Here is a 10,638-nt window from a genome sequence, read left to right on the forward strand (position 1 = left end):
CTGAAGACTAGTCGATATTCAAATTAGGATCAAAATTATATTTGATTAGCATCTTATAATTTGGTTACAGTACGGAAATTAATCGGTAATATAATATACAATCCTGTAATGTATAGTCCTGCATACTTTTTACGAAAAAAAAATAGGAATTACTATTAAAAAATAATTTTTTTATATAAATACTAAATTTATTCATTTTTTAAAGAAAATATACCAGAATTGTATATTTCAAAACTGTAATATCATTTCTCTTTATTAATTAACATACAAGAGAGATCGCCTACAAAAAGAAAAAAAAAACATACACGAGAGTCACGGATCGTTCAACATGCACGTGAGATATTACATTTTTCCTGTTGTTTGAAATAGAATATTGAATCAAACTGGGTACATGTAATCCATCCCTGGCCCACGTACAGCTTTCGGGTCAAATCTGCTTACGACTCAAAACCAACCCTTCTCATTCTCCTCATAATCCTTGCTAATGCCCCTATATAAAGCTTTCTGCAAGAGAACTCTTCCCAGCAGCTTGCAATCACTATTAATCAAAGCAGCTTTGAGTTGTCTTAAATCGCAGAAAAAAATGTCTGTCCCATCCTCGGTTGCTCTCTCACAAAATGCAGAATCAGATGCCATTCGCCGGACTGCAAATTTTGAACCAAGCATTTGGGGTGACCGTTTCATCAATAACATTCCCGAAGACCTGCAGGTACATATATATATATATATATATATCATTCTTGTATAAACTGAATGATGTTAATGAATTTGTTTGGAGTTACCAACGTACAGCGCATGAATAATATTCTGATTTTTTCAAAGTATCCCAATTTGTTGGTGCAGGTTACCCATGCTTCTAAAGTACGCGAAGTCGAAGAATTGATAGAAGAGGTGAGAAGGGAGTTGTTAGCCTCAGCAGATCAACCTTCCAAGCAGCTGAACATCATTGATGTACTTCAGCGCTTAGGGGTGGCGTACCACTTTGAAAGGGACATCGGAGAAGCACTAGAACGTATTTATGCCTCTTCGGGTGCTAGTGATGACAACGATCTTTACAATGTTTCCCTTCATTTTCGACTACTACGTCAACAGGGATTTCGTGTTTCATGTGGTAATTATATTTTTCGTTTTAAAGAGAAATCTTTGGTTTATAAAACATCTCAATAAATAAAACTACAAATTAACGTGCCTTGCTATATATATATACATATATCAGATTACAATTAAAACACATTTTAGCGTAAATTATATATATTATATTATATTATGTAAAGTGTATATATATATATGTATGTACATAAGTTTGTGAGCTTTAGTACATATTTTGTGAAGGCCGCTTCATTATTTTGAGTTTCTTAAGTGTACGTATGGAATATATATATTCTGTCTCATAAATTTTCATTTAAGCAGATGTGTTTAACAAGTTCAAAGATGAAAACGGTCAATTCAAGGCAAGCTTGATCGCCAACATTCCAGGCTTGCTAGCCTTCTACGAAGCCACACATCTTCGGGTGCATGGAGAAGAGATCCTTGATGAGGCTCTTAGTTTCACCACCACTCAACTTGAGTCCGCGAAATCCAATTTGAGCAATCCTTTAGCAGCACAGGTAACTCATGCACTAAAGCAATCCCTGCACAAGGGCATTCCAAGGCTAGAGTCCAGGGGTTTCATTTCGCTCTACCAAGACGACGCTTCCCATAACAAAGCTTTTCTAAAGCTTTCGATATTAGATTTCAATCTTGTTCAGTCATTGCACGAGCAGGAACTTCGTCATATAGCCAGGTATTTCCATGCAAGACATTCATAGCACTATATATGTCAACTCATTTTTCGAGGTGCATGGCACTGATCAATGTCAATATATTAATTTAATTAATCTGTAGGTGGTGGAAAGATTTAGACTTTGCAACGAAACTACCTTTTGCAAGAGACAGGGTTGTTGAGTGCTTCTTTTGGATTGTGGCAGTCTATTACGAGCCCCAGTACTCGCTTGCAAGAAAAATACTAACCAAAGTTATTGCTCTGACATCCATCATAGATGATATCTATGATGTATATGGCACACTCGAAGAGATCGAGATCTTTACGGAAGCAATTGAAAGGTTTGAAAGTAGTGATATCGAGTGATTTTTTATTTTTAAGATTTTGGTGTATGATATCATGAGTCTAATAATTACTTGATCAATTGGTACTGGAATTATTAGGTGGAATGTTAGGAGCATGAATACGTTACCAAAATACATGCAAATATGTTACAAGGCACTCTTGGACGTTTTCGAAGAAATTGAGCAGGAGCTGGCAAAACAAGGAAGATCATACCTTGTTTCTCATGCAAAAGAAGCCGTAAGATACAAGCATTAATAACTCAATTGTTATACATTTATGCCTCCTACTTAATGCCATGCATCGTGTTTAATGTTATCCTTTGTGATATCTCAGATGAAAATTCTGGTCCGGGCATATTTCGATGAAGCCAAATCTTTTCATGCAAAGCACATCCCAACGCTGGAGGAATATATGCGAGTCGCACTGGTAACCTCTGGCTATCCCATGCTCACGGTCATGTCACTTCTTGGCATGGGTGAGATAGCTATTACCGAGGAGACCCTTGTGTGGGCCTTTAGCGACCCCAAAATTATTACAGCTTCGTCAGTAATTGGTAGGCTCTCGGATGACATCAAGTCGCATAAGGTATATATATGTGACCAACAATTGCTCCGATAACGATCAAACTGTGAAATGATCAAAATTCTCCATGTTTTAAAGTAAATGGATGTTATTAGGTGTTTGATTTCTATGTGATCTCTTATTATCATACCAAATCTTTTTAATATATATGGAAAAAACTATGTTTGCAGTTTGAACAAGAGAGAGGGCATGCTGCCTCGGCCGTTGAATGCTATATGAAGAAGTATGGTGTCTCAGAAGAAGTGGCATATGATGAACTCAGCAGGCAAGTTTCTGATGCATGGAAGGATATCAATGAGGATTGTTTGAGGCCTACTGCTGTACCGATGGCTGTCCTTATGCGTGTTCTCAACCTTTCACGGGCAATAGATGTCATATACAAGGACGGAGATGGATACACCCATGTGGGAAAAGAGATGAAAGCTAAGATCGAATCACTCCTCCTATATCCAGTGCCAATATGAGTATTGCTAGTTGTATTGGGGTGCTCTAAAGCTAGGTAGATGTTTCAGTATATATATAAGAAATGAAAAATAGATAAATATATAGACTGCCATAGATTTAAGAAAGTGACTTCATGTTGATGTAGTTTAAAATATCATACCTAAGCTTGGTTTCATTACCTTTAATTTTTTTATTTAGCCGAGTATATTATATTCCAGATGCTTCTTCTATTCTTTTACTTAGCGCATGAGCTAGGTGCCATTTCGATTCTATTATATCAGCAAGGCCGCAGCAACGAATTTAATTTCTCCAAAATAATCACTAATCGTCCGCTACACTCTATAATTTCATCGAGCGATCGAACTCATCATGTTAATAACTCTGATGATCATTGTAATCTGGGGGAAAAAGGCATCTCCTAACTAGTAGTATTTGGAGTCCGGAAGTAATTCTGTAGTGTACGTAGCTTAATTACTTCACGAGATATATAGTTGAATCCAAACAGTACTACGTACTTATCATTCCACTATATGAAATATATATAGCTAGCTACTACCAATTTAAGCACGAGAGCAGGAATTAATTAAAATGCCATTATAATTATTCAATGCAAGAAGCTAGTTGTCATAAATACACATATATGAAAAAAAAATAAAAAAAAACTAATTAATCAAAAGGCCATCATGTAAATCACAACAAACAATGGATTCCATTACCTTAATAATCCTCATGCCAAAAAAGCTTAATTAATCTACTGACGGAGACGATATTGTACCTCAATTCAAAGTCCCAATACACCTTATATATAAGCCTCACATTAATCTGCATGCATTTAATGCATAATAATAAAAAAGACTTCCTCTTTACAAAGGCAGACAAGCCAGTACTCTACATGCATACATGCAGGTGATATACCTCAATTCACCTTGCTTAATCACCATGCATATATATATTACTGATCCATTAGTCGCTTTTGATAAACGGCATGCTAAATTGTTAATTAATAGTACCAGATGATCACTTTCTAGTCCTTGGCCTCGGCGCTGCATCTATGTTTGCCTTTCTCGCTTACTTCCAAATTAATTGGATCCTTCAAAGTCTTATGGTTAAAATCCAACAGCCTGGCCAGTTGCCAATTGCATCCGCCAAAAGGGCTGGCTATTGCCTATTAATGCTAAATCAAATTTTCTGTACTTAAAATTAATCACATGTATAGTCATATATATTGTCGCCCTGTCCAGCTTCCATGAGCCAATACTAATAATTCTCACCCTGATCTTCCTAGATATGATTTAATTTATGAATATGCATGTAAACAAATAAAAAATGTAACTTCTATATTTGATTTTTCTATATATTGATATGTTTATATAATGCAATTAAAGGATCAAGTTATTTGGATAGTTATACGAAGCATTTTATGGCATTTGAGAAATATCATGGATTATGGTATTGAGTACAGCGGATTTCCTTCGATTATAGAAGGAGGTTTCTTTCGGTTGTAGAAGGTGGATATTTACCCTTGGTGGTGGAGTAATCTCTTGAGATCAAAGAAGCAATCATGCATAACTTACTCAACCGTGACGACTGAGTTTATAACATTGGTTTCTTGAAGCAAAGAGGCAAAGTGGCTAAGAAAATATTGATAGAGATCTCGGATTTGGTGAAACTCAATGCCACCAATATATTTGCATTGTGATAGTTAGGAAATACTGTCACGAGCCTAAGCCATATATATAATGGCAAGTCTAGACATATTAAGGCAAGTGTTTAGTTACATGACACTTTCGATAAGTCTACGTATATGAGTGCCAGAAGTGGTGCCTCCTCTTATGTGAATTAGGTTTTGTCTCTAGAGCGCTTATGAAACCAGGATATAGACACAAGGTCAATTCACATGTTGGCTTTTATGAACTACCCAACAAGAAAGAAAATTTATATGTGAGATATATACGGCTAATCATATAAAATTACTAGTTCAAAGCATGTCTATTATGTCATTCTAATTAGCTTTGATGTATTTTCATTATGTGAAGGTTTAAGTCCAAAAGACACATTCATTTATGTTTAAGTTTTCATATTTTAACCAGGATATATTTTGAAAATGATGGGGATCGTTGGAAATATTTTTAAAATAATATATATATTATATTTATTATTAATAATATATTGAGATTTATTTTTAGAAGTTATGAATTATTTTGAAAAGAGAAAAATGAAGGAAATTAGTTTATAAGCAATAGCTTATGATTATAATAAATTGGATCCTTATGTATATTACAAGCTATTCACTGTCTTAGCGGTATTGATGGTTTTGGTTTACTCGGATAAGAGTTCAAACCACAACCTGGACAAGACAAGGGGTTTTAAACCCTTTATTGAGAGGATGCCCCTATTATTATAATAACGGTATGCACACAAATTACTTATAATTTTTGTGCATACCGTTATTACTGGAGGTGAATATTGTCTCAAGGAAAGTGACATTATAACGCACCTTTGCACCAACAATCAATTTTAATAATAAAGTTTAGAGTGGGTTTCTTTAAAATTATAACATCGAAATTAATTATTTGGTGAAAGATTTCAAGCTGAATTGAGTTTCAAAAAATCCTTTTAACTATTGCAATTATTTGATGTGTGAATTCATCAAGAGAAGTCGAATTTCACAAATGTAAATTTATAAATTGATGTAGTTTGATGCAATATATCAAATTTTAAAATTTGTTTTATTATAAAATATATATAACAAATTACATCATAAAGCCATGTCAGTTAATAAATTTATTTTTATAAAATATGGTTGAAGACTTGAATCAGCAACATAATAACTATTCAGAAGTTGGTGTAAATTAAAGTGAAAATGGTATCACGCGCTGCTCTCAATTTCTGATAAGTCAGCTTAAATTCCATCTCATGTTTCTCTCCGCCTTTCACGTTTCGAATTTTCTTCTAAGAGAGTCATAAAACTTCACCACTTTCTTGCATGTCCCAATACATTTTATTGCTTTGGTGGTGATTAATTGACATAGCGGTCAACATCATGATCTGATGACACTGAAAACGTTCTGAAGGAGTTTTATTCTATCAAGACCCACCGAATTATTTTATTTAGCTGCCTTGCACCACCGATATCTCCTGATCAGCAGGAATGTGGTATAGGTAAAACTTTTCAAATCCAAAATCACACGGAATAGAAAGTACTTTTCTGCACACGCATTAATGACGTATATATAGCCCAAATTCAAAGGTCGCAGCTTATATATTGAATCTAATTTAATATACAGCTTAGCCAACCAAAAAAAGAAATAGTACAATTCTCCATGCAGACACTGCTTTTATAACACAAATGACAAATATTAATTAAAAAAATGATGACAAATATAACTGAAATTTGCAGTTGATCTAGTATATGTAAGTACATGGAAAAATTAAATTTTTAATAATAGTTCTCAATCTTTTTTTTAAAAGAAATATGCTAGCACTACAAGAAAATCGGCAACCAATACTACTAGCAATACTCATATTGGCACTGGATATAAGAGGAGTGATTCGATCTTAGCTTTCATCTCTTTTCCCACATGGGTGTATCCATCTCCGTCCTTGTATATGACATCTATTGCTCGTGAAAGGTTGAGAACACGCATAAGGACAGCCATCGGTACAGCAGTAGGCCTCAAACAATCCTCATTGATATCCTTCCATGCATCAGAAACTTGCCTGCTGAGTTCATCATATGCCACTTCTTCTGAGACACCATACTTCTTCATATAGCATTCAACGGCCGAGGCAGCATGCCCTCTCTCTTGTTCAAACTGCAAACATAGTTTTTTCCATACATATTAAAAAGATTTGGTATGAAAATAAGAGATCACAGAGAAATCAAACACCTAATAGCATCCATTTACTTTAAAACATGGAGAATTTTGATCATTTCACAGTTTGATCGTTATCGGAGCAATTATTGGTCACATACCTTATGTGACTTGATGTCATCCGAGAGCCTACCAATTACTGACGAAGCTGTTATAATTTTGGGGTCGCTAAAGGCCCACACAAGGGTCTCCTCAGTAATAGCTATCTCAACCATGCCAAGAAATGACATGACTGTGAGCATGGGATAGCCAGAGGTTACCAGTGCGACTCGCATATATTCCTCCAGCGTTGGGATGTGCTTTGCATGAAAAGATTTGGCTTCATCGAAATATGCCCGGACCAGAATTTTCATCTGAGATATCTCAAAGGATTTCACATAACATTAAACACGATGCATGGCATTAAGTAGGAGGCATAAATATATAATAATTGAGTTAATGCTTGTATCTTACAGCTTCTTTGGCATGAGAAACAAGGTATGATCTTCCTTGTTTTGCCAGCTCCTTCTCAATTTCTTCGAAAACGTCCAAGAGTGCCTTATAACATATTTGCATGTATTTTGGTAACGTATTCATGCTCCTAACATTCCACCTAATAATTCCAGTACCAATTGATCAAGTGATTATTAGACTCATGATATCATACACCAAAATCTTAAAAATAAAAAACCACTCGATATCACTACTTTCAAACCTTTCAATTGCTTCCGTAAAGATCTCGATCTCTTCGAGTGTGCCATATACATCATAGATATCATCTATGATGGATGTCAGAGCAATAACTTTGGTTAGTATTTTTCTTGCAAGCGAGTACTGGGGCTCATAATAGACTGCCACGATCCAAAAGAAGCACTCAACAACCCTGTCTCTTGCAAAAGGTAGTTTCGTTGCAAAGTCTAAATCTTTCCACCACCTACAGATTAATTAAATTAATATATTGACATTGATCAGTGCCATGCACCTCGAAAAATGAGTTGACATATATATAGTGCTATGAATGTCATGCATGGAAATACCTGGCGATATGACGAAGTTCCTGCTTGTGCAATGACTGTACAAGATTGAAATCTAATATCGAAAGCTTTAGAAAAGCTTTGTTATGGGAACTGTCGTCTTGGTAGAGCGAAATAAAACCCCTGGACTCTAGCCTTGGAATGCCCTTGTGCAGGGATTGCTTTAGTGCATGAGTTACCTGTGCTGCTAAAGGATTGCTCAAATTGGATTTCGCGGACTCAAGTTGAGTGGTGGTGAAACTAAGAGCCTCATCAAGGATCTCTTCTCCATGCACCCTAAGATGTGTGGCTTCATAAAAGGCTAGCAGGCCTGGAATGTTGGCGCTCAAGCTTGCCTTGAATTGACCATTTTCATCTTTGAACTTGTTAAACACATCTGCTTAAATAAAAATTTATGAGACAGATATATTCCATATGTACGTACACCCAAGAAACCCATAGGCCATAATAATGAAGCGGCCTAGCTAGCTAGCTTCACAAAATATGTACTAAAGCTCACAAACTTATGTACATATATATATATATATATACACTTTATATAATATATGCTTTACGTAATATATATATATATATATAGAAAGGCACGTTAATTTATAGTTCTATTTTGAGAGATGTTTTATAAACCAAAGATTTCTCTTTAAAACGAAAAATATAATTACCACATGAAACACGAAATCCCTGTTGACGTAGTAGTCGAAAATGAAGGGAAACATTGTAAAGATCATTGTCATCACTAGCACCCGAAGAGGCATAAATACGTTCTAGTGCTTCTTCGATGTCCCTTTCGAAGTGGTACGCCACCCCTAAGCGCTGAAGTACATCAATGATGTTCAGCTGCTTGGAAGGTTGATCTGCAGAGGCTAACAACTCCCTTCTCACCTCGTCTATCAATTCTTCGACTTCGCGTACTTTAGAAACATGGGTAACCTGCACCAACAAATTGGGATACTTTGCAAAAATCAGAATATTATTCACGCGCTGTACGTTGGTAACTCCAAACAAATTCATTAACATCAATCAGATTATACAAGAATGATATATATATGTATGTATGTACCTGGTCTTCGGGAATGTTATTGATGAAAAGGTCACCCCAAATGCTTGGTTCAAAATTTGCAGTCCGGCGATTGGCATCTGATTCTGCATGTTGTGAGAGAGCAACCGAGGATGGGACAGACATATTTTGCTGCTATTTAAGACAACTCAAAGCTGCTTTGATTAATATTGATTGCAAGCTGCTGGGAAGAGTTCTCTTGCAGAAAGCTGTGTTGGTCATTAGAAGCTTTATAAACAAAGCATTATATAGGAGCATTAATAGCAATGATTACGTGGAGAATGGGAAGGGTTTAAGAGTCGTAATCAGATTTGACCCGAAACCTTTGGGCCGCGTATGGAATGCATGCATCTAGTTTGATCCAATATTCTCCTTTGCAAACCAAACCAAAGGGAAAATCTAATATCTCACGTGCATGTTGAACGATCCGACTCGTGTATGTTAATTAATCAAAGAGAAATTTTGAAATATACAATTTCGGTATATTTTCTTTAAAAAATTGGTAAATTTAGTATTCACATAAAAAAAATTATATTTTTAATAATAATCTATATTTTTTTTCGTAAAAAGTATGCAAAAATTGCCTATTACAAGACTATATATAACATTACCGATTAATTAACGTACGTGTAACCAAATTATAAGATGCTAATTAAATATCATGATTTTGATCCTAATTTGAATATCTACTAGTCTTCACTTTATTTATTCAAACTGACAAATTAGCAATTCTGTATATAAATATATACAGAAATACATAAGTCTACATTGTGTACAGTGTTAAGAGATCTGACCTTGTCCTCACGAGCTGGCGCAGACGTTGCTGTTAATTTGTTGGACTGATAGTTAGGATCTTAAATAAATATATATTTTTCACTTACTCAGAATAAAAGTTTTTAGAGTATATAAGTCTCGCGTATTCTTTTTAAGAAAAAGTAAAATTTATTATTAAAAATTTAAATTTTTTCATATAAATATTACATTTAATTAACCACTCTTTTAAGAGTGCGTGAAGATCAATTACTGCAAATATCATTTATATTTGTCATTTGTGTTATATATAAGGGCAGTGTCTGGGGAATACTACTTTCTTTTTTTGATTGGCTAAGCTGTATACATGCTCTTTACTTTCTTCCTTTGAATGATCATGTTTTCGTAAATGCTTTAATTTTCTCCATGCTACCAAAAACATCAGATTTAATCCATCTTTGAATTTGGGAATGCATGCGTACATGTAGACAGACAATTACATTGCGAACTGAGCAGTCTATAATGTATATTTTTCTACATGCCAGCAAACAGCAGGAAAAAAATTAAATTAGAATATTAGATTCAATATATAAGCTGCCACCTTTGAATTTGGGCTATATGTCATTCATGGCGCTGTGCAGAGAAGTACTTTCCATTCCGTGTGATTTTGGATTTGAAAAGTTTTACCAATACCACTTTCCAGCTGATCAGGAGAAAAATTGTGGTGTAATGCTGCTAATTAGTAAAATAATTTGGTTGGTCTTAAGAATATATGAGTAATCTCATAAAATCTTATTACTATTTTTTATTTTA

General features: G+C 34.8%; 2 protein-coding genes across 2 annotated transcripts; one reads left to right on the plus strand and one right to left on the minus strand.

Moving 5' to 3' along the window:
• The first annotated feature begins 532 nt into the window (after positions 1-532).
• On the plus strand, positions 533-3,350 carry LOC109014299 ((-)-germacrene D synthase-like). Its single transcript, XM_018996717.2, has 7 exons — positions 533-709; positions 844-1,111; positions 1,411-1,783; positions 1,885-2,103; positions 2,206-2,344; positions 2,441-2,692; positions 2,860-3,350. Exons 1-7 carry the CDS (start codon positions 584-586, stop codon positions 3,151-3,153), a joined length of 1,671 nt encoding a protein of 556 aa, XP_018852262.1. The 5' UTR covers positions 533-583; the 3' UTR covers positions 3,154-3,350.
• Positions 3,351-6,553: 3,203 nt separating this feature from the next.
• On the minus strand, positions 6,554-9,250 carry LOC109013682 ((-)-germacrene D synthase-like). The gene is made up of 7 exons (XM_018995851.2): positions 9,079-9,250; positions 8,681-8,948; positions 8,025-8,397; positions 7,703-7,921; positions 7,462-7,600; positions 7,110-7,361; positions 6,554-6,948 (listed from the first exon to the last, which is right to left on the minus strand). Exons 1-7 carry the CDS (start codon positions 9,199-9,201, stop codon positions 6,655-6,657), a joined length of 1,668 nt encoding a protein of 555 aa, XP_018851396.1. The 5' UTR covers positions 9,202-9,250; the 3' UTR covers positions 6,554-6,654.
• Positions 9,251-10,638: the final 1,388 nt, after the last annotated feature.

This window comes from Juglans regia, chromosome 2 (assembly GCF_001411555.2).
Source record: "Juglans regia cultivar Chandler chromosome 2, Walnut 2.0, whole genome shotgun sequence".
In the NCBI taxonomy this organism is placed as follows: Eukaryota; Viridiplantae; Streptophyta; class Magnoliopsida; order Fagales; family Juglandaceae; genus Juglans; species Juglans regia.

Bases quoted from the DNA above. Each gene is read 5' to 3' on its own strand.
- LOC109014299 (XM_018996717.2), top strand. From the start codon at position 584: ATGTCTGTCCCATCCTCGGTTGCTCTCTCACAAAATGCAGAATCAGAT. The intron at 710-843 runs GTACATATATAT...TTGTTGGTGCAG, and splicing joins ACATTCCCGAAGACCTGCAG to GTTACCCATGCTTCTAAAGT. The intron at 2,345-2,440 runs GTAAGATACAAG...GTGATATCTCAG, and splicing joins TTTCTCATGCAAAAGAAGCC to ATGAAAATTCTGGTCCGGGC.
- LOC109013682 (XM_018995851.2), bottom strand. From the start codon at position 9,201: ATGTCTGTCCCATCCTCGGTTGCTCTCTCACAACATGCAGAATCAGAT. The intron at 8,949-9,078 runs GTACATACATAC...TTGTTGGTGCAG, and splicing joins ATAACATTCCCGAAGACCAG to GTTACCCATGTTTCTAAAGT. The intron at 7,362-7,461 runs GTAAGATACAAG...GAGATATCTCAG, and splicing joins TTTCTCATGCCAAAGAAGCT to ATGAAAATTCTGGTCCGGGC.